Source organism: Ovis canadensis, chromosome 23 (genome assembly GCF_042477335.2).
Source record: "Ovis canadensis isolate MfBH-ARS-UI-01 breed Bighorn chromosome 23, ARS-UI_OviCan_v2, whole genome shotgun sequence".
In the NCBI taxonomy this organism is placed as follows: domain Eukaryota; kingdom Metazoa; phylum Chordata; class Mammalia; order Artiodactyla; family Bovidae; genus Ovis; species Ovis canadensis.
The window spans coordinates 21,723,931-21,749,145 of NC_091267.1; the positions used below are offsets into that span (position 1 = coordinate 21,723,931).

At 37.6% G+C, this 25,215-nt stretch overlaps 1 protein-coding gene across 7 annotated transcripts in view; it reads right to left on the reverse strand.

Moving 5' to 3' along the window:
* CCDC102B (coiled-coil domain containing 102B) overlaps positions 1-25,215 on the reverse strand; it is a 357,152-nt gene that overhangs the window by 234,896 nt on the left and 97,041 nt on the right. For all 7 annotated transcript variants that reach the window (XR_011252448.1, XM_069569169.1, XM_069569171.1 and 4 more), the window contains exon 6: positions 6,597-6,806. Coding sequence is in view for 6 of the 7 variants with exons in the window: in XM_069569169.1 (XP_069425270.1) it covers positions 6,597-6,806 (210 nt within the window). In the remaining variant the exon portion in view is untranslated. The remainder of the gene's footprint in view (positions 1-6,596; positions 6,807-25,215) is intronic.

Sequence of the window (25,215 nt, forward strand, 5' to 3'; positions counted from 1 at the left end):
CATGCAAAAAAAAATGCATACATCAGAAGACACTATCAAGAAAATGAAAAGATAAGCTAAAGACTGGTAGAAAATGCTTGCAAATCAAATATCTGAGAAGGGTTTAATATCCACAATATAAAAAAAGCTCTCACAACTCAACAACAAAAAGGCAAACAGCCTTATTTAAACATGAGCTAATGGCCTAAATAGACATTTCTCTGAAGAAAAGACAGAAGTAGCCAAGAAGCCCATGAAATATTTTCAACATTGTTAGTCATGAGGGAAATGCAAATCAAAACCACAAGATTTACCACTTCACACCCAGTAGGATGGGTATAATTTTTAAAAGAAACAAAACCAAAAAAGAACAAGTATCACTGAGGATTTGGGGAAATAAGAATTCTCATATATTGTACTGGAAAAGTAATGGCTCAGTCAATGTAAAAAAAACATTGTTGGTCTCTCTAAAGTTATATAATTACCATATGACCCAGAAATTCTACTCCTATCTGTACCAAAAAGAATTGAAAACCGGTACCCAAATAAATACATGTACATTCCTGTTCTTAACAGCTCTGTTCAAAAGTACCAAAGGATGGAAACAATCCAGGTATCCATCAGCCCATGAGTGGATGAACAAATTGTGGTATATCCATACAATCAAATGCTCTACAGCCAACAAAGAAAGGAAGAAAGTGCTGATGCTTGCTGCACAGTTCAGGGACCTCGGAAACCTTATGGTGAAGAAGCCAGATACATATTCATATGTATATTCATATGATTCCATTCATATGAAATAGCCAAAACAGATAAATCCATGGAGACAGAAAGGAAATCTGTGGTTCCTGGTGTCTTCCTATATAATGCTTACTGTATTTCCTTTGGGAATGACGAAAATGTTTTAGAATCAGAAGTGGTTGTACAACATCGTGAATTTATCAAATGCCACTAAGATATTCACTTTAAAACAGTTAACTTCAGGGTGTCCCTGGTGATCCAGTGGTTGGGACTTTGCCTTCCAATACAGAGGGTGCTGATTCATCCCTAGTGGGGAGCTAGGATCCCACATGCCTTGTTGCCGATAAACCAAAAGTGGTTAAAGCAGAGATAATATTGTAACAAATACAATGAAGACTTTTAAAAAATGGTTAGCTTCATGTACTGTGATTTCACTATAAGAAAGAAAAAAAAATTGGGAATGTCTCAGCCCTATAAAGCTATTTGAGTTTTCCTCTAGTCGTATAGCTTTATTTTTAATTTGGTTTTTAATTTTAAGAAATATTATAACCATAGCATTTTGTCATTTTAAATAAGAAGCTAAATATTATTTTTATCACTATTTTAAATCAAACTAGTATATAAATCAACTGACAACAGCTATGGGAACTGCCAATCATTTTATAATATAGCAGATTATTAGTAGTATGCCAGTCATATAAAATACAAAATGAGACATAATTTCATATCTGAATATCACAACCTATAAAATTTCATGAAGTTCTAATTCTGTAAAACATAAGTGACCTAAAGAGTCAAATTTTGCATCTTCATTTTAATTGGTTATGGGATAAATGTTATTTATCTGATACATTAAAAGGAGGTTTTAAAGGCTGATAAAAGATCCCATTAACCCTACAGATTTTGTTGCCCTCTCACATTTGCCTTGTAATAGAATAAGAGAGGGGATGAGAATTGAAGATAAATGAAAATATACAGTAAAATTTAAATAATGAAAATCAAAGCATAAACACGCACATTCATTTAATGATCTGCTACACATTTGTGAGGATGTGCCAAACACATGGACTGAGATTTAATATTCATGATTTTAATTTCACAAGACATGACAGCATTTGGTGTTTTAGTAAGAGAAAGTAGAACTCCACATGCAAATAATTTATTCCCAGAAATGCTGCTTCATGCATATAAAATCTTATGTGCACACTTTTGCTCCAGTAGAGAATCACAAAAGGGGAAGAAAACTAATACTCCTAGTTAAGTATTAGTTTTGTAGAAATCAATTCACTGTGGGTGTGTGCACATATGTGTGTGTGTATTTGAGTAGAGGTGAAAGCAATCATAGTATATTAAAGTAAATGCCACCCTATTTTGCAGTATATAGATTTATTTCAATTCAGTGGGGCACTTTCAGTAGATATCATCCTTATGATATCTGTAAGTGGTACTTAAGTATCTTTATTTCTGCTAACTTCAGAATTTCTTAAGCAGAAGGACATTGTTTTGCTCAATCTACATAATTCCATTCACCTTTGTTAAAATGTACCTGAAACCGTGGATGTGTTTTTCAGTTTCATGAGCAAATAATTTATTTTGAAGAATGTCTTCTGTAGCCTAGGGTTTAATAGTGTGGTATACATGCTATTCTTCAAAATAAATTATTTTCATTTTTATTAATAAGATATAGCATATTTAACACACTTTTATTATATTTTTCCATATGTCTAAACGTCTCTATAGTTATATAAGTACTTACACATGATCTTAGCCAAAAGGCTGAGAAGTGATACAGTTATATAAGTATTTACTAATAGCTATTTTAAAAGTTGAAATTTCTAGTGTATCTCAGAGCAAAGCAGAGTAAGAACAGCTAAAGAAAAACATAAGAAGATAATATAATAAATCTAATAACATCAAATTATAGTGTTCTATATTTATTACTCAACAGCAAAAGAATAGGTATAATTATTATTTATTCTTAAATGGTTCAACAAATTTATGAGTAGTAGAAGGCTTTGGAAGAATGATAATGAATGGAGGAAAGTTAAAGTTAGAGCTGCCTGCTACACCACCGAATGGAAATAATACATTTCTGAAGACAAAGTTGCTAAACAAAATATACATAATGTCAATTCTGTTCAAAGAATGGACACTTTCAGTAAAGTAAATTCATTAGGAATTGACTTTGATGGCCTTTCCACTTTGGGATTAATTCATCATTTTCCTGAGACACATCAATTACCTCTCTGTCACATTAACTTTCTGAGAATGACCCCGTATGTGACCTGAATGAAGGGAATCAGTTGCCAGAATGATTTAAGAAAACAGGCTTCCAAAGCGCTTCATGAGGGGCATGTCAACGAGCCATGGGGCCTTGCTCAGTAGAATACTGACCATTTTTTCCAATGATGTTTCACTTGAAAAAGTATGGTTTGCGATGGAAAATACATATACTGCACGTCAAGAGAATTAAGGCTTCACAAGCACAGAAATCTCTGCCATACACTGAAGAAACCATCTGAGCCCTACAGGGTAGTCTATTTTCTAAAATTGTTGGGAATTGCAATTCTACTTTTCTCTGTTACAGCAAAATCATGACATATTTTGATAAATGTCAGGTAATACGTGCTTGTTTCCTCTTCAGTTGTTTGGTTATGTTTTATCATTTTACGGTGGTCACAAACCCCACTTTTCCTTTCCTTCCCTTTCAATCAAGTTCTCTTACCTTATTCTCTGTCCTGAAGTTCAAAGAAGCGAACAGAGAGAGAAACAGGACAGGTAAGAGCTCAGAAAGGGATGCGAATTAGTGAACCTTACAGCTGTTTATTTGGGTTTTTTTCTTTTCACCGAGCCTTGGAAAAGACGGTCCTTTCTAACAACATTCTCCAGCTAGGGTTTTATCACTCTAAAGGTATCTGCAGCTTTCAGTGTCTGTAAGCTGTAATACACACAACCATGTACTTTCTAGATAACCCACAGCAATACATATAATTCTCATCCATAGAGATGCAGACTAATTTTGCCTGGTGGAAGCGCAATTTATTTATTTATCCCTTGTGGGGAAAAAAAATCATTTTTGCATCTGATAACCAAATTCATTTATGCATTCCGGTTGCCCATTTGTCTGTTACTTAGATCCTTCAACTGGCTATATCGTCTTACTGGTTGATTCAGGAGGGGATGGATGAAATAAAACCTTTCACATGTGTTCATATTATGTTTGTATGAGATTTATGAGTTTAGCATTTTATATGCCAGCATCCATTTCCTCATCTTATTCATACACAGTATTTTTATGCATTTAGATATATGCTAATTCTATAGGGCACTTATATATATGTATATATACATATATATACAAACATGTTATTCCTATATGGTACTGATGCACATAATTGTACACATACAGATTAGTTTTATTGAAATGTTAAAACCACAGTTTGGATTTGTGTTATAATAACATCTACACAATTTCCTGGACTTTGGCTTGTTCTGTATGAAGCTTTGGTTCATTTGATATTGAGAGACATCCAAACCTTGATAGTTTGATCTGTAAAGATTTCTGTGGCTCCAAGGATTATGACCTGCAGCTGCTCCACGACGGATAATTGTTTTGGTTTAAGTGCATGCGTGCTAAGTCGCTCACTCCTGTCTGACTCTTTGCAACCCTATGGACCATTGCCTGCCTGGTTCCGCTGTCCATGGGATTTCCCAGGCAAGTAGACTCAAGTAGGTTGCCCGTGTCCTCCTCCAGGGGAACTTCCCCACCCAGGGATTGAACCCAAGTCTCTTATGTTTCTGGCGTTCGCAGATAGGTTCTTTATCACTGGTGCCACCTGGGACACCTTTAGTTTAAGTAGTGAGTCTGAATTCTTAATGAAGAAGGTTAAAAAAAATTCACTATCACCTCCTCCCAGCCATCAAAATGATACACACTGAAGGAACAGCCCCTCGATTGATGAGCACACCCAACAAGTTATTCAGATCTTCCAAAATCTTCCTGGTTTCCAAGCTCTGTCTACTTCTAAACCAAAGAACTGCACTGGTCCCAAGAGCCCAGGTCTAAACTCAGAGTGGTCTGCTAACACGATAAGGCACATTGGCATATATACCAGCTCCAAGGGCTTCCCTGGTGGTTCAGTGGTAAAATCCGCCTACAAAGCAGGAGCTACAGGAGACGTGGATTTGATTTCTAGGTCAGGAAGATCCCTGCAGGAAAGCATGGCAACCCACTCCAGTATTCTTGCCTGGAGAATCCCATGGACAGAGGAACCTGGTGGGCTACAGTCCATAGGGTCGCAAAGAGTTGGACAAGACTGAAGCAACTGAGCATGCATGCACACACCAGCTCCAAACAGGCCCCAATCAGCCCTCATACTTCCTAACTGACACACTTTATGCTATACCAGCTGGATATAACCAGAAAAGCATCAAAGTGGGATAGAATGGAAGTACTTCTTTCATGTTCCCATTCCACTTTGCTCTTAGCCATCATCACAATGTATTATTGATAACAATGGATGTGTAATATCTTCCCAGACAGACACTAAGCCCACGCTGGGCAAGAATAATGATTCAGTCATTTTCACATCACCAGCATCCAGAGCAGTGACTGGCGCAAGGAATAATAAAAATAAGCGCTTGCTCTGTTCAGCGAATCAAAAGGAAACAGATATTTTGATGATCAAAACTTGCCCCATAATTGAAATAATTCTGTGCTTTCATGAGTGGCAAGCTGCAAAACATTCTCTACAGATTTATCCGTTGTGTACATGTCAGAAGCATATACCATTACTGACAGTTTATGAATCTGTACAATAGAAAATAATGATCACTGACTATAACATTTAACTTTAGGTATTTGCATCACCAAGTCATGAAACACTAATCCAATTTAATCTTATATTTGCAATAAATCCCTAAAATCACAAAGAATAAACACAAGTAATATGGAATTCAATTTTTTCTGCCCATTTTGCTTTTACAGCTGATATGAATATGAACTACTTACATGACTCAAAAAATAGGAACGTTTCAAACTCATTTTTAACTCATTGTTAAAGGAACTGAATGAAAGAGATAGAATGATGCATTAAGGTCCCATAGCTACTTTCATGGGAGAAACAGGAACAAGCTGTTATGTGTTTTGCAATATATTGACACCAACACATACACATTACAACTGCCACCGAGAGTGTTTTAAAAATTTAAAAGCCATGTATCAAAAAAATTACATCCATAGCAGTAAATATGTCTACTGGCTTTAGGACAAAATTCCAAAGCAAGCTAACTTTCCCAAAGTCAAAATTTGACTGTAATTCAGGTTTTAACATTTATGTCATAGCCTATAAAGGTTATTTGTAACATGATGTGTTTAATTGACTTAAAAATAATTTTTCTGAGACTAAAAAGAAATAAGAGAGGAGTACACCAGGTACGTTTAAATGTTTATGTGGGTATTTACCTTACACCAACAAATCCTAATTGTATAGTTGCCCAAACTGATGGAGAAAAATACTCACTGAAAAATAAGATCCACTGCTTGGATAACTGAGACGAAACTACGACAGGAAACCAAACACAGAGGTCCTTTACTGACTTCTTGCTTTTCTTCCTTTTGGAAAAGCTTGAAACTCTCAGATATGTCATACTCTAACATGTTCACACAAAATTTGTCACATTCTCTTTTCCTATGCATGAACAACATTTTAGATACATTTTATATTACCATGGGAAAAGATCAAACTATCAGATATGAGACAGTACAAAAAAGTGTATTCAGGCTTCAAGTTGTGAAAGTTAGGGCGGTACCCACCAGTCCTCAAGGCAGAAACACAAAGGAAGTGAAGACATTTGCTTCCAAAGAGTTCCCATACCTTGTTTTTTTCCTGTGGCTCGACTCCTGATGTCTTGAAATCAGGACCTTCCGAGTTTTCACTTAATCTATTTCTCCTGTGCAGGAGTTCTTCCATTTCTTTCACCTGGACCTTTAACCTTCTATTTTCTCTCTCCAGTCCTTGTTTTTCCTTTTCAAGTAGCTCCCTCTTGTCCCATTCAGATGTATTTTCAGCCTGCAATCTCTCTAGCTAAAGACAGAAAACACAGAAAAGCAATATGTAGCATTTGCAATTGCCAAAGTGAATATGTCCATTTACACATTAATTTTTCTATTTTTTGGCCACATCCAAGGCAGGCAGGAAGTTAGTTCCTCGACCAGGGATTGAACCTGTGCCCCCTGCAGTGAAAGTATGTGGTGTTTTAACCACTGAACCACCAGGGAAGTCTCTACACAATTTTTAAAAAGAGAACTCTCTTTGTCTGAAAAGTTGAAAACAACACATAAGCCCTAAGACCAGATCATGTGCTAGGTAAATTTACCCTTTCTCTTGGTTCATGGGACTATTTCTAGAACCAAACAGACCATATTTTTCAATTAAGTATATTAAGTGAGACATTGATGATATTTTGCCATCAAGCTCCACTCAGCTGATGAGAATTTATCAGTTGAGAAGGAACAAAATCATTTCTTGGGAAATTTTGGTTGGATGGATATAGCTCATATATTCTTTCACTCATTCACTTATTTACTATACCTTTCAACTTCCAGGCACTATGCTAGTCATTGTACAGATGGTGAATGTAATAAAATATCATAAACGCCATGGTTAAAGTACTGTACAATATAGACAAACTCACCTGAATGAATGGCCTATTTGATTTTCAGGGAATGGAGGTTGGCAACATGATTAAAATCAGAGGTATTTTAAAACTATGTGTTATGGACCAAGGTTGAAAATTACTTGTTTTAACATTGTTAGTTTTAAATGGCTTGATGGCAAAGTGTTGACTAGTACTGCACTATTATAAAGTAGTTTCCATGACTTTAAATTTTCTAAGAGAAATCAACATTAAGAAAATGTTAGACTTCAATAATATCTTTGGAAATTAATTTTGATTAAAAAGTCTAAAAACTGCTTTTTCATACACACATAATTGAGCCATTATTGTAGAAAATGTTCTGTTCCCAAATCTAAGCGAGGCTCTGGTTTCTGAAAAAACAGGAAACTAAAATTACACTCTTGGCACTAGATCTTCTCTATCAATTAAACATAATAAACTAAGGGATCAAATTTTAGATGATGTGATTTGACATTTGGGGTGCCTGTTTGGGATATGAGGTGAAAACAGTATTTCACAATCCAATTTAGAACATGACATGACTTTAATTATTAAGATTAATGCTTAAGCTTTTTGACTAGCATCACATCACTTATCAGAATGAAAATAATAAAGTTGTAATAAAAAATCATCAACTTTGTGATGAAAAATTAATTTTATGAGAATAAATGTATTCTTGGTCAAGGACAAATAGGATGTTATGTCAAGTCTTTGTAAAACTTTAGGCATTTAAAAGACATCGCTAAATTTGAATTTATACCTAATAACAGATAACAAGTAGAAATAGAATTTTAAATAAATAATAGATGGCTTGAATGAAAAAAATCTAACTTTAAAAAGTTGAAGGAATTATATTAACAGCAATAACAACAAAACTTAAATAATGATGTGTTATTATTTACTATTTGAAGGTTTTTATTGACATACCAATTATCTGATAAATTTAGGCATATAATAAACATCAAAAAAGTATGGGTTTGTGAAAACTGGATCATAAAATTTATTAGCAATTTTATTTTTATTTCATCTTTAATGATTCTTTCTTGTCAGATTATTCTTTTCTAAGAATCATACAAAATCTACTACCTTAAAAGCCATTCAATTAAACGTGGAGTTAAAAGGAATGAAAGAAATATCAGGTATTACTTTAAGCTTTCAGAGTATTTTGTAAGCAGTTCTAACAACTGATCAATTTGAAATGGAATTCTATTGATTCACTTCCAATGATCAACAGAAAAATTCTAAAACATTTTAATTCTAACTGTAATACACTATGAATGTTAATAGTGAAAGTGTTAGTCTCTTACTTATGTCTGACTCTTTACAACCCCATGGACTGTAGCCCACCAGGCTCCTCTGTCCATGGAATTCTCCAGACAAGAATACTGGAGTAGGTAACCATTCCCTTCTCCAGGGGATCTTCCCAGCCCAGGGACTGAACCTGGGTCTCCTGCATTGTAGGCAGATTCTTTACTATCTGAACAGCCAGAGAAGGAGAATCAAGCTAGAAGTATCTCAATAAAAGGAAGTAGGAGATGGATTTGAATATTCTAAGAGCCAAGAGCCCAATCATGACATATTAGGAGCTTAGGAGAGTAGGTAAGAAAGCAAGTTAAACAAGCAGATACTTACACTTAGAAGGAAGTGTGATTTAAAGGATCATTTGAGTTTCTTATGAAAAAAAAGTAATATTGTGATTATTCCCAAGGACCAAATTGAGTCATTTCTTTTATTCATATATATGTATATAAGTGTTTATGTATTTACTTCTTTCCTTCCTTCCTTCCAGCTTTATTGAGATATGAGTGACATATGTGTTCACAGCCTAACAATGTGGTCATTTCTAATTATATTCATCTATAAACTCAATCTTTGCCCCTTGTCATTGCTTAATACTGCTGAAAGGACATCAGTAATAGATTGCAATGAACAAAATAACTGGAACGTAAGTTTTATGGAACCAGAGTTGGGCCAGTTTGCTCATCATCTGGCACCCAACACACGCTAGGTCAGCACTTCACAAGGACCTGTTGAAGGAAGGAAAACATGCATACTCTGTCTCTAGCAAGAAGCTCCTTTGTATTTCATTCACAGCAACTGGGCACAAAGTGAAATAAGATAGCATCGTAGGAGAGCCAGTCATTCACTCACTGATTCAATTGCCAATAGAATTTCTCAGCGCATTTACTCTTAAGTCGTATTACTGTTGTCGTAGTTCCTTTGTATTTTGTGATAGGAATGAGGTAAAGACAGGATTTTTTCAGTAAAATGACCAAAAGTTGAATCCCAATTCTTTTTATCCCAAGACACTATTTTTCATTTATAAAATATGGAAAGTATTTCCTACAACTTAGTATTATGAGACAGGAATGATTTAGGGAAAATAGTTATTAAACTTTCAAACTCAACATAAATATTTCTGTCATAAATATGTTTTCTAAAGAACAAAGCATACCAACAGCCAATTCAAATAATAACAGGTGAAAAAGTGTATTATTTTTCAACATGTTTTATCAAGACAACAATCATTTTGTAAATCGACCTTGTTGACTGAGAAAACCCCCCAATAGAATGCACGATCTGGCGTTCTTCAGGCCAGTGAGTGTTGCGTACAAACAATGTGCATGTTCCAGCAATAGATTTGCAAATATTCAGAATTTTCATTTCAGACAAGTTAGCTATAAAACCTCATTACAAACACTGTGCTTTTGAAAAGAAGAGATAAAAGGCAGGAAGCTTGTCACTCCCTAGCAGTAAAAGATGATTACCCTTTTACTGAGGACCTAGTTTGTTCCTGGTAAATAAGCTCTAAGGTTATTTCTTATCCTTACCACCATCCTGTAAGTTTGTGTGTGCTACACACAAGAAAGGAAACTGGGGTTCTGACAGTAGAAGTAATGTCAAGGTGGACAAAGGGTCCAAGCCAGGGTTCACCTAAGGTTCCTGTCTGCCTTCAATATGAGTTCATCCCACCCACACGAGGCTAACAGACACCCACTTATATAAGGATACAACCACATTCTGAATCCATTGTGCTGCACTGCAGTAAGGAGATCAAACCAGTCAAACCTTGAGGAAATCAACCCTGAATATTCACTGGAAGGACTGACGCTGAAGCTGAAGCTCTGATATTTTGGCCACCTGATACAAAGAGCCAACTCATTGGAAAACACCTTGATGCTGTGAAAGATTGAAGGAAAAAGGAGAAGGGGGCAACAGAGGATGAGGTGGTTGGATGGCATCTCTGACTCAGTGGACATGAGTTTGAGTAAATTCTGGGAGTTGGTGATGGACAAGTAAGCCTGGTATGCTGCAGTCCATGGGGTCACAAAGAGTCGGACATGACTGAGCAACTGAAACGAGTAACAGCTTGTGGTCATTCTAGTCATCACTTCCTCATTGACCTATACATTTTGCAGGTCATGAGATGGTTACTTATGATTTCATAACTTTTAGAGTATCCTTATAATAAGTAAACATGAACTTGAGCAAACTCTAGGAGATAGTAAAGGACAGGGAAGCCTGACATGCTGCAGTCCACGGGGTTGCAAAGAGTTGGACACAACTTGGTGACTGAAAAACAACAACAACTAGGAAAAACTGTAAATATAAAATACTTAATAAAATCTGCACTAGGAAATTAAGCGAATCATAAAGGGTAGACCTTTTTATTTCCAAAATCTCTCCTAAAAGTAATTTTCAGTTCAGTTCAGTTCAGTCGCTCAGTCGTGTCCGACTCTTTGCAACCCCATGAATCGCAGCACGCCAGGCCTTCCTCTCCATCACCAACTCCCGGAGTTCACTCATACTCACATCCATCGAGTCAGTGATGCCATCCAGCCATCTCATCCTCTGTCGTCCCCTTCTCCTCCTGCCCCCAATCCCTCCCAGCATCAGAGTCTTTTCCAATGAGTCAACTCTTCACATGAGGTGGCCAAAGTACTGGAGTTTCAGCTTTAGCATCATTCCTTCCAAAGAAATCCCAGGGCTGATCTCCTTCAGAATGGACTGGTTGGATCTCCTTGCAGTCCAAGGGACTCTCAAGAGTCTTCTCCAACATCACAGTTCAAAAGCATCAATTCTTCGGCGCTCAGCTTTCTTCTGGAGAAGGAAGTGGCAACCCACTCCAGTGTTCTTGCCTGGAGAATCCCGGGGATGGGGGAACCTGGTGGGCTGCCATCTATGGGGTCGCACAGAGTCAGACACAACTGAAGCGACGCAGCAGCAGCAGCAGCAGCAGCAGCAGCAGCAGCAGCAGCTTTCTTCACAGTCCAACTCTCACATCCATACATGACCACTGGAAAAACCATAGCCTTGACTAGACGGACCTTTGTTGGCAAAGTAATGTCTCTGCTTTTCAATATGCTATCTAGGTTGGTCATAACTTTTCTTCCAAGGAGTAATTTTAGAAGTATACAAACTGTCTTGGCCCCAGGGATGGTCTTCTCAGAGATTTTGACAGTTCTCAGTGTCTAAAGAACACGAAATCTGTGGAAATCACCTAAAGTAAGGTTTTCCACTCAACTGAGATTATGTTTCATGTTAACCAATGTATTTATTTTTTCTAAAGGATTAACCACCATTTTAATTAAAATTTATATTGACTATTGTATTATACCCTGATGGTTCAAATGAAACAGAAACTTAACTTTAATTATTAACACTGAGCTGTAAAGAAGAAAAAAGTACATAGTATATTATTTATATGGGGGAAAGAGTAGAAAAGGAGATAGTGGAATGAATTAGATCTAGAGTATGATGATAAAAATGAAATAGTGGCAAAAGTATTAATGAGAAATCCCTAAATCACCACTTTATGTCAAGAATGACTTAGTGCAACAATTTTATGTTTTAATATTGCTTTTTTTAATATCTGCTTTGGGGGGAATTTGACAAAAGAGATATATTGATGAATTCTTTCAAGAAACAGTAAAGAATAAAAAATGAGTTTGTTTCATTGATCAAACCAGAATCACACAAACTTTTTCAGTATTAAAATAAGATTGTTCATTAAAAAGACTAATATTAATATTATAATAAGCAAGTTCATTCCTTCCGTTCATCTTTAATCTAAAGTCAGTACTTTTTACAGCCTCCTCTACTTACCACTGGCTTCCAGTGACAGCTGTTGACAGATCAACTGTCCTTATGCAGGTGACTCTGAGTCTGGGCTCTTAACTCTGCTGTTTCTTTAGTCTCCCAATCCTTTACCCAGGTACTGCTCTATTTATATACATATATATTATATTTATAAATATGATTTTCTCTGGTATATATACATATATATATGTATACTTAATTGGTCTTATATTCAACAGTATCCTTAAACTCTCATGAATTGTATTTTATAGATTAGTTTGTGTTCTCTAAATAATTATACCTTCTGTGATCATTACAATTTTGTATCTTTCCAATTCTTATAACTTTATTACTTTTCCTCTTTTGTTGAACTGCCTGGCATCTGAAACAGAATATTAAATAAAAAGTGGTGCCATGCTTCTAGTTTTGTTGTTCACTCGTTAAGTCATGGCCAACACTTTGTGACCCCATGGACATACCAGGCTTCCTTGTCCTTCACTATCTCCACGGATTTGCTCAAATACATGTCCATTGAGTCAGTGATGCTGTATAACCATCTCATCCTCTGTCGCCCCCCTCTCCTCCCGCCCTCAGTCTTTCCCAGCATCAGGATCTTTTCAAATCAGTCAGTTCTTCATAAGAGGTGGCCAAAGTACTGGAGCTTCAGCATCAGTCCTTCTGAATGTTCAGGGTTGATTTCCTTTACTGGTTTGATCTCCTTGTAGTTCAGGGACTCTCAAGAGTCTTCTCAACACCACAATTTGAAAACATCAATTCTTTGGTGCTCAGCCTTCTTCATAGCCCAACTCTCACATCCATACATGACTACTAGAAAAACCATAGCTTTGACTATATAGACCTTTGTCGGCAAAGTGATATCTCTGCTTTTTAATATGCTGTCTAGGTTTGTCAAGCTTCTAATACTCCATCACTAAATAAAATATTTGCTGCACAATTTTGTTACTCTATCAGGTTTAAAAAGTTCACTTTGAGTCCTAAACATGCTAAAATGTTTTTTCCTATAATCATGAATTGAGTTGTAGCAACTGTTTTTTTAAGCAACTGTAGAAGTAACTACATAATTGACTTTTTCTTGTACTCTGTTTTGTGCTGACTTATATAATAAAAGATCTAATATTATAGTATACCTTGTATTCCTGTGACAAATTTTTATTCATCAAAATATTAAGACTACTCATATTTGGTCAATATTGTTGCCATTATATTTATGTGTGAAATTGATTATAATCTTCCTTGCTTATATTACCCTTGTCTAGATGCAGTATAAGGATTAAACTAATACAATAAAAAGAATTGGGAAGTTTTCTTTCTTTTCTCTTTTTTAGAAGATGCTCTATAAAACTAGAATCATCTACATAGAATGGTAGAATTTAACCATAAAGTATTCTGATGCTAGAGTTTTATTATAAAAAGTTTTAATTCATGAATTTTTAATTTACTTTATTTAATGTTACAAATGGATTTCAGCTTTCTATTTTTATAAGAGTCATACTGGGTAAGTTATATTTTCTGGTCAATAATTCATTTCATGTAAGATTTTATTTTTATTAGAATTCTCTCTGCAGAGTGGTTCCCTATCTTTGTAAACCTCTGATCTATCTAAAATTTTGTCCCTTTTTAATTACTAGACTTTTAAAATTATATCTCTTAATTAATTTTGCCTTAATTAATTTTTCAAAAAACCAACTTCTGTCTTTGCTAACTCTATTCTCCTTTTTTTGTATTAATTCCTAATATTGACTTTCTCTCTTTCTATATTCATTGTGCTTTTTTTTTTTTCTGTTAGGATTTAGTTTGCTAATTTTTGTCTTTGATATTGGGTTAATCTGGATATTTCAAGAAGCAACTATTACAGCTGGCATTTAAAATACAATAAATTGACTGCGGGGACTGCATACGAGAGAGAATGGGGGAGAGACAGGAAAGGCCGAGAACAGTCAGATTGGGATCGGGAATGACTGCATGAGGGAGAGACAGGGAAGGAAGGCAGATTGGGTCGGATCATCTCAGACATCAAAGCCTTCCTCGGAAAGGGAGGTGAGGACACAGAGTATTTGAGTCAAAGTCATTAGTGAGAAGGGTTGCATGTCCCAACAACAGGAGGCCCGTCTTTGGCTGGGAGTTGTCTATGAGAAGTGCACTGTCATTCCCTGGATTTCAGGCGAGGGCAGCTGGGGTTCTGGGTTAATTACACTCATTGTAATTGAGATCTGAGAAGCACTGTCCCACGGCAGACATAACCGTTTCCGAATATAGTCACTGATGTTAAAAATATCCCTGAATTCTGCAGCATCCCTCAAGATTTCAGTGTTTTTTATCCTTCAGCCTTAAATTCCATTAAATTTCTCTTTGACCTATGTTACTTAAATGTCTGTTTTACAATATAAAAGAAATGAGTTTCTTAAAGTTATTTTTCTGTAAGCAATGCTATGATAAATGACCACCTAGGGTCAAAACAGAGTATCTTTTGGGGATCACATCATTTAGAACATGACTATAGACTAAAACTTTCTTTCTCAACACAGCCTCCAAAAATTAAAAATGGAAAGAAATAAAATCACCTATTCCATGAGTATAATTTAGAGATGGTACAGAAACCTTGATTCACACGCAACAGGGAAGATAAATATCCAAGAGCCACAGAGCATTCTCTGGAGACCAGGTGGCACAGTCAAAGAGGCAGTGTGCAGAAGAGAGCAGACCAGTCAGAGTGGACATCCTGCAAGAGAAGACACCACCTACAGAGGCAAGTATTGATACTAACAAGGGATTTGAGACCTGGAGGATCAGAACTAGGCACTGGTTTCCTCAGTATGTTTGGCCCTTAAAACCTTATACTCACCAGGCTGTATTTATAGGTACATGGGAAACCAATGTATTTTGAATACATCGTGCATGCTTGCTCAGTCGCTCAGTCAAGTCCAACTCTTCTGCCATCCAGTGGACTGCAGCCCACCAGGCTCCTCTGGCCATGGGAATTCCTAGGCAAGAATACTGGAGTGGGTTGCCATTTCCTTCTCCAGGGGATCTTCCCGACCCAGGGATCAAACCCAGGTCACATCAATCTCCTGGCAGGCAGATTCTTTACTGTGCCACCTGGGAAACCCATTTTGAACACATCAAATGTAGTCAAATATAAACACATCAAATCATACTCCCAGAGAGTATATTATGCTCATTATGCCCTCCTCCCATTTTATGTTTTTCTTTCAACCTCACAGAAGTTTGAAACAGAAGGCTCTCGTCTTTTGCATTTGCACCTTGTCTTCTTCCCATCTACTCATCTAGTTTAAGGCACATGCTTCCACAATGTCTCTCTTGATACAAAAGCATGTTTTCTAAGGGGAGCATTTTTGAGGATGATAATAGGAAAGTTCTCAATCAAATGTCTCTAGCATGAAGCAGAATATTTCTCTCTACTGGAGATTTGAATCATGATTCATGCAACTATATTGTAACATATGTAGTAAAGCCATTTTGAAGTTGAAGCATTGAGGGGAATACTTAATATGAAGACACAAAAGTGTTAATAGCATTATAAAATGAACTAGCTAAATTCCGTTATTCCTCCCATGGAAAGCAGTAAGCAGGATCTTGAAAAAACCGTACAGAACCTGCAGGCCAAGGGAACAGAAGTCCCAAATGCATGCGTGTAAACCAAAGAGAATAAGACCCGGAGGGCATCACAGCAGAGATCTTAAGAAGCCAGAGGACACTGAGAAAACTCAAGGTGCCTCAAGGTTGGGATTTCAGAAATGTGCAGGAATTTCTGAAGACACAGGCTGATCCTGAGACTCTAACATTTAAGAGTTTTGATTCACGCAATTTCCTCTATTACCTCCGACATCCCAATCTTCAGTAGACTGTTTTCTACCCAACGAAAGTTAGTAAGAAATTTACAGTTAAAGACATTAAATCTCAGATTGTAATTAAATCACCAGCTCAATGGGTGTGAATTTGGGCATACTCAGGGAAATACTGGGCTTCCCTGGTGGCTCAGACAGTAAAGAATCTGCCTGCAATGCAGGAGACCCCAGTTCAATCCCTGGGTCAGGAAGATCTTCTGGAGAAGGGAATGGCTATCCACTCCTGTATTCTCGCCTAGAGAATTGCATAGACAGAGGAGCCTGGCATGCTGCAGTCCATGGGGTTGCAAAGAATTGGCCACAACTGAGCTACCGAACAACAACAATTAAATCATCAATCTAACTTAGCCAGAAAACTTTCCCAAAGACCTAGCCATCTGGAAAAGATACTGCTGTTGAGATACCCAAGCAAAGACGTTCAAATCCTGCATTTCACTCCACATCATTTAAAACCCTTCCTGAAAAAATAAAATCTGTTACTTGAGGCACTTAATACTTCCTGGATAAATGATTACTGGTTTCCATCCATTATTCGGTTTTATATTTAAATCAGTTTTCTGTAACTCCAGGACAAGTGACAGGTTTCAGCTTGGATAATTGGACTACTTAGACTTATATTTGTCTAAATGACCAGAATGCATATCCATGTGTGACAGTTTGATTTTCACTTTTCCAAGAATATTATTTTTCTCTGATGGTTTACTTATATCGCATATCTTTTTATAGATTCTGGTTCCTGAGTTTCATCAATAAGAACTCAGAATGTGCCAGAACGCTTAAATCCATAACACTAACAGGCTTCTAAATTAACCTGCTTGCAAACGTCAATATCCTCTTTCAAAATTATATAATCAGTTCTGATACATTCATCATGTTCTCAGTAATCTAGGTCTCTTTGCTAGAACATGTAAAGTCAATAAGAAGTATATGATACAAGTGATTTAAATGAATTCAAATCAACACCTATTGTGGCAATTTCAGAAAATTAAATTATGATGCCACCAGATTTCTAATTATATGACGCCCTCCTCATTAAAGAAGATTCCATTTAACTATGTCAGTAAATAAAGTCTCAGGCATTTCTTCATCTAAAATTCCTAACTAGCCCAACTCCCCCAGCACCACGCACATCTACTTTGTAGCTCCCCTAGAGTTGAACATATGTAATGAACTGCGTGATTTTTTTTTATGAATGCTGTGCCTCTCATTGAAGGCAGTTCTCTGAGGTCAGGCTCATTTCTACTTTAGACACCACTGAGTTACTATTAATAGATCCTAGCACAGCTTCAGTCCTGTCTGATTCTTTGTGATCCTGAGGACTGTAGCCCACCAGGCTCCTCTGTCCATGGGATTCTCCAGCAAGAATATTGAGGTGGGTTGCCATTTCCTCCTCTAGGGGAACTTCCTCATGCAGGAATTGAACCAGTGTCTCCTGCCCTGGCAGAAAGATTCTTTACCACTAGCACCACCTGGGAAGCACAATGAAAGTGAAAGTTACTCAATCATGTCTGACTCTTGGCAAACCCTTGAACTATACAGTCCATGGAATTCTCCAGGCCAGAATACTAGAGTGGGTAGCCATTCCCTTCTCCAGGTGATCTTCCCAACCCTGGGATCGAACCCAGGTCTCCCGCATTGCAGGCAGATTGTTTACCAGCTGAGCCAGGGAAGAACAGGAGGACAGTACAATATTTCTAGAATTAAAAATTGAATTTATAATTTAATAAAACACCTTGAAAACATTTTCTCTTTTAAAACAGAGAACAAAACACTCTCTACCCTCTGTGTTCCCCCACCCCCACTCCACCTTGAAAAACATTTAGGAATGAACTGCTCCTCTCCTAGTAATCAAACTATTCACACAAACAACATAATCTATAGTTGAGTAAGAAGAAAAGGAGGAACTTTTTATTTACTGTCAATATCCCAATATGTTAAAAAACAAAACAAAACCCAACTCTTCAATATATTCTCCTTCTCAACAAAAATGCTCTAAATTTTTTTACATGTCAAATTATGCAGTTAGACATGAGCAACACAGGATGGTCTAACAGAAAAAGATTCAAGATAATCTCTAAACCCCACTCCAGACACCCTGTAATGTGGCCCAGGAAAGCTCATGGATAGGCTATTAATACAAAATAACCACAGACTTTTCCAACTTGCAGGCTTCCTAGGCACACAGTGGATACAAACTAACCACAGGGGCTTCTCCAACTTCTGTACATGACACCTTGATGCACAGCTGTGTCCTCAAGTGACCTTAGGCAGCCCAGAGCCTATAAAAGGCTCACAAATATTCTATACATGCCTACATCTAATTAGAGCAGACTGAATTATGGGAAAGACATGAGCAATGGAGCCTGTTGCTTTGCAACTTGCAACAATCAATCAAAACTGTCATTCCACGCCCACCTAGATGAATATGTAAAAGCTTTGACTTGAAAACCATGTATCTCATCATTCCATTGCCAGTCCCTCTCTCAGCTTGGCCCACTTCTTCCTTGAGATGTTTTTATGTTCTTTCTTTAATACAGTAGTTTTTGCCACTGCTAAGACTTCAGATTCTTCTTTGTGTCCTTACTAAGAACAGAGGCCCATGAGGAAGGGGCCTCTTTGACCCTCCCTATTGCATAACAGTAGAACATTGTATTACATTTATTTGCTGGCAATACTGCGGTCTTTAGCTGTCTCACATGCTATTCTCTTTACCACAGTCCTCACCTCTACCTTTCCTCTTTACATAACTTCGATGCTATTCACATCTCATGCTTCACATCTCATCCTCAACACCTTTTCTATGAGCTCACATAGATCACTATTCTCCACGCATCTAGGTACATAACACCCTGGGTTTAACTATCTGGGTTGGTTGGTTTGCTTCCCAAGGTGGCAACCACTCTATTGAATCCCCAGTGCTTAATTCTAGTACCAAGTATACTGGATATTGTTGCTAAATATTTGCTGAATAAATAACTGAATTAGACAATGAGTGGATAAGCAAATAAACTACAATTTCATTGCCTGGCCTTGTTTTTCATTTCACTGCCATTTTGAGAATCCAGTTGGTATGCACACATGGAGAAAATTTGCCTTAAACCCCAACAATGACACAATTGCTGAACATGAAAAAAATCTTATGTTACAAAATGTTTATGTTTTATCCTGCATAAGCAAAATAAAGAAGACTACTTATATAATCACAAGTTAAATTTAACATGTTACCCATCTGGACCTTTTTTGTCTTAATAAGCACCATTTTAAAAGTAAATAAATATAGACATTCTGAAAAAGAGAAAAATGAATATATTTGGTTCCTTCAGCTTATATCATACTGCATTCAGTTAGGATGAGGAAGAAAAAGAAATCGTTTCAAGAGCACTGGTGGGAGGGAGGCTCTAGAGAGAAGGGATATGTGTATTCTTATGGTTGATTCATGTTGTTGTATGGTGGAAACTAACACAGCATTGCAAAGCAATTATCTTCCATTTAAAAAATAAAGAGCATACTCTCATATGATGTGAAAAGATTATAATCCAAATGAAGCATCAGAGAAGAAGTGTCAAAGGCGTGGCGAGGGGGACACATCCAGTGTCATTGTGGGTAATTCACTAACATCAGAAAGGACCCTGTGAAATGAAGGACTACCTGGTAACTTTCAGGTTCTTTCCAGCTCCAGACTCCCATGGTCTTTGTCCACATAATCACTGGAGATTTGCCTGAGTGTCAATGAGTGAAAAGATATAATTCAAAACACTTAGTGATTCAAGAATAGGAAAGGATTCTACTCCTTTGGAAGGTATACAGACTAATTTTGGAGCCAGATTATTCACATTAAAAGATGCAATCCCCCCAGCAAACATGTATTAGAGACCTATTGGCACCAGAAACTGTGGTCAGTGCAGTACTGTAAGACAGTGCCCTTAAATTCCAAAAAGTTTACAGCTGAGGAGAGGAAGAACACACGCATATTATAGAAGTATCCTGAAGTCTTCTATGGGATATCGCAGAATTATCTACAGTGTTACTAATGTGTAAAAATCTGATTGTCATTCCGATATAGGATCTACAAAATGAAAAAAGAATGACAAGGGAGAAAACATGTATTCCTTACATGCCTACTACATATATGTAATGTACAATGTTTAGTACTTCACATATATGGATGAAATAATCCTTTAGATGAGCTATTACTTAAACTATGTTTTCCAGACAATCAAACACTCAGAAAGCCTACGTAGGAACTTCCCTTGTGGCTCAGAGGTAAAGAATCTGCCTGTCAATGAAAGAGACATTCGTTTGATCCTTAGATCGAGAAGATCCTACATGCCATGGAACAACTAAACATGAGCACCACAACTACTGAGCCTGTGCTCTAGAGCCGGGAGCTGCAGCTACCGAGCCACGGGCTGCAACTACTGAAGCCCATGTGCCCCAAGCCCATCTCTGGAACAAGAGAAGCCACCACATTGAGAAGCCTGCTCACTGCAGTTAGAGAAGAGCACTTGCAGCAACGAAGACCCAGGACAGCCAAACATAGATAAATAAAAAGTATTTTCTAAAAAAAGAAGAAGACCTATGTAGTTGTTAGGAAGCCAGATGGAAAGAAGGTACCAAGATAAGAATTTGGACTCAGGTCTCTGGGACCCCAGAAATGGAAATAAAACTAAAGATGCCTATTTTCAGAGGAGTATATAGAAAGGGTGGAACTTGTCATACATACTGAGAGAAGACTGGAAGTTTTTAACTGTATTTTTGAGATAATTGTACATTCTTAAGCAGTTATAAGAAATGATCAAAATGAATCCCAAGTGCCCTATATACTGTGTGGCCAAGTGGTAACATCTTACAACTCTATAGTTGTAACAATGTAATAACCAGATGTCAACAATCATATAGTCAAAATAGAGGGCATTTTCATCAGAAGGATGTATCATGTTGCCTCTTTATAGCCACACACACTCCCCTCCCATCCCTCCTTCATCCCCTGAAACCACTAATCTGCTCTCTGTTTTGAAACATATATAATTTCAGTACTGTAATACAAATGGAATTATGGGCTTATGTTATCTTCTAAGATTTTTCACTCAACATGCTTCTCCAAAGATGCATCCAGATTGCTGTACAGATAAAAAAATTCATTCCATTTAACTGCTGAGGTATATCCCAAGGTATGATTGTATTATTGTTTCCTCATGGAAGGTATTGTTTTTGTATCCAAATTTTGGCATTTACAAACAAAAACTGCTTTAAAGATCCATGGGTAAGTGTGGATATACGTTTGAAGGTATACATTCTCATTTCTCTGAGAGAAATACCCAGGAGTGCAACTTCTTCGTCATATGAGAGCTGTTATTTGGGAACCCACCAGACTGTTTTCCTGTGTGATTGTATGATTTACATTTCCTGCAGAAAGGTGCATGGCCAGGAGCTCTGCATTCTCACCAGCATTGCTGTTGTTACTAATTTCTATTTTAGCCATTCTGCTAAGTATGTAGTTACAAGCTTACTGTGGTTTTAATTTGCATTCCCTTGATGGCTCATGTATTGACATCTTTTCATGTGCTTGCTTACTGGAGACAGTTTATCTTAGTTTTCTTTCATCTGAAAGTGTCCTAAAGGACACGTTGACTGGATATAGTATTTGAGTTGACAATTCTTTTAGAATTTGGACAAGTGTGTGCTACTTTTTTCTGGCCTCCATGGTTTCTGATGCAATTTTCACTGTCATTTGGATTATTTCTTCCCTATAGCTCAGGTGTAATTTCCTTCCTGTTGTCAAGATTTTTTTTTTCTTAATTCTCCACATGTTGACTAATATGTCTTGATGTGGACCTACTTGAGGTTATACTGATTGGGGTTTGCTAAGCATCTTGGAGACAGAAATGGCAACCCACTCCAGTGTTCTTGCCTGGAGAATCCCAGGGATGGTGGCGCCTGGTGGGCTGCCGTCTATGCGGTTGCACAGAGTCGGACACGACTGAAGCGACTTGGCAACAGCAGCAGCAAGCATCTTGACTGCAGATTTGACCCTTTTCCTAAATTTGGAAAATTTTCACTCTATTTCTTTGAGTAATATTTTCAGCCCACATAATTTCTCCTCTCACACTGGCCTCCAGAGGCTTAAGTGTTTGATATTTGTTAGCATCCCACAGGCAACCTACCACAATCCTTGTTAGCAAAGGCTTTTTCTCTTCCAGACTGTTTCAGACTGGATTCTTTCCCCTCTCCCTTCCATTCCTTTATTTTTTTTTTAATTGTGGTTACTATGCTTTTCCCTTCTAACCTTTCCATTTGTTTCTTCTTTGTATTTTCTATTTCTCTGGTGGGGCCGGAGGTAAAGAACTCACCATCAATACAGGAGACACAAGAGACTAGGGTTCAATCTCTAGACTGGGAAGATCCCCTGGAGCAGGGCATGGCAACTCACTTCAGTATTCTTGCCTGGAGAATCCCATGGATGGAGGAGCCTGGTGGGCTACAGTCCGAGGGGTTGCAAAGAGTCAGACATGACTGAGCGGCTAAGCATAAGTGGCTAAGCATGGCTACTTTTTCTATTTGTTTCAAGCATGGTTACTATTGCTGATTAGAGCGTTTTTATGATGGCCACTTTAAAATCTTTGCCAAGGAATGCAAACATCTCTGTCTTTGCAGAATCGGCATTTCTTGCTTGTCTTTTTCATTCACTCTGAGATATTTTGGTTCTTGATATGATGAGTAATATTCAGTTGTGTTCTGAACATATTCAGTATTATCTTATGAGACTCTATTTTATCTAAACATAGGGGGGTTCCTCTGACACACTATTCTGGAAGGTAAAGAGGCAGCACTAACTCATTACTTCCAGATGAAGGTACAAGTCCAGGTTCCCCACAAACCTCCACTGATACCTGGGTGGGGATGCCCCCTGCTGGAGGGGGATGGGAGTCACCGCTTCCACTAGACCTTGTTAGCTGGGGGAGGGTGGAGGTGAAATATAGACTCCCCACCTGATTTTCACTGACAGCAGGGAAAAGGTCTGGGGGTCTCATTACTGCCCAATGGGGATGACACCCTGGCTCCAACTCAGTCTTCAATGCCACCACTTCAGAAGAAAGGACAGAGCAACTTTCTACTGCCTTGTAAGAGTGAAAGTGTAGGCTCCCCAGTCAGCTTTATTAACAGGAGTTGAGGTGGAGTACCACTGTTTTCTGTAGTTATTTGGTAGGCTAGAACATTTCTAATCTAGAAGTTTCTGTCTTGCTAAGCTGGCCATTCCCTAGTCCTTTGATTAGAGCAAATGGATATCAGTTATCTTTTGTTTTCATCTGGTTGCATTGTATTTCCAGGTTTCTGGCCTCTTCCCAGCTCCAATTCTGGGATATATGCAGGGAAAAGAAAATCAGGCAACTCACATCATGTCATTTCTTAGGTTCCAAGGTACCTGGCTGAAGGCCACTTCTCTTCAACTGGGAGAGTCCTTTATGTTTGCTTTACATGTAGTTTTCAGAGTTTCTATGTGACTTATTGAGTTAAGAAGGGAAAAGTATGGGAAGACCCCCTGGAGTGGGAAATGCCAACCCTCTCCAGTATCCTTGCTGGGAAATTCCATGGACAGAGGAGCCTGGCAGGTTACAGTTCCCAGGGTCACAAGAATTGGACACGACTGAGCGACTAAACTACAACTAAGGGGAAAGCATATTGACTTAATCTTTCTGAAATGAAACGGGAATAAGATATAAATGTGTGAATTGGTGAGAAGAAAAAACAACAAACCACAGAAAAGAAATATGAAATCAAAACTCCTGAAAATTTGAAACTGAAATGTAAGTAATACATTTTTTTTGGAACAATATAAGATAAACTAATTGTTTTCTCTTGGAAAATAATTATCCCAAAAATTTGGCCTAAAAAATGTAATGCAAGTGTTTCCTGATTATGAGTTTGCTTTCAAGCAGGAGCTAGGTTGTAGAAAGAAGTAATGAAGGCCAGTCCATGTCCATTCTAAACAAATTCTCCTTTCTAGTTCAAGGGGTCTTGACCTTAAATGTGGGGAAAAGATGAAATGCACTGGTTATGCATATGCATATCTGCATGGTGGTGTTAGTCTCTCAGTCGTGTCCTACTCTTTGTGACCTCATGGACGGCAGCCCGCGAGGCTCCTCTCCATGGAACTCTCCAGGCAAGAATACTGGAGTGGGTAGCCACTCCTTTCTCCAGGGGATCTTATTGACCCAGGGACTGAACCCAGGTCTCCTGCACTGCAGGCGGATTCCTTACCGTGTGAGCCACCAGAGAAGCCCCAATAACACATGCACACATGTGCATATTAACATATGTTTATCAAATGACTCCATGCTTAGAGAATTCACCTCATCACACACTGAGCGGAAGAATCAATGTTTTAAATACTGTGGAGCCTTTTTTAAAATCAGGGCTGGATTTTTCATTTCTTTGACCAATCCAATTTCCAAGACTGTCATCAAACTACTTCTGAAAGAGGCTGGGCAGATTCAAAGACAAGAAAAACACACTCCTCAAAGACTTGAACACGACTGAATGACTGAACAACAGCAATCTCTGACTCAATGGGCATGAGTTTGAGCAAACTCAGGGAGATGTTGATGGACAGAGAAGCCCAGTATGCTACAGTTAATGGGGTCGCAAAGAGTCAGACACGACTTAGTGACTAATCAACAGGTGAAAACAATATTGTTATTAAATTGGTGCGTGTTAGCAACAAACAGTTTCAAAAAAGGTGTCCATGATATGCAAGAATCATCAATGGTTAGAAAATCATGATGTTTGATATAAAAATACTATTTTTTAATTCCAACAAGTAAAATCAATCACATTTCCAGAGTCATTGCTT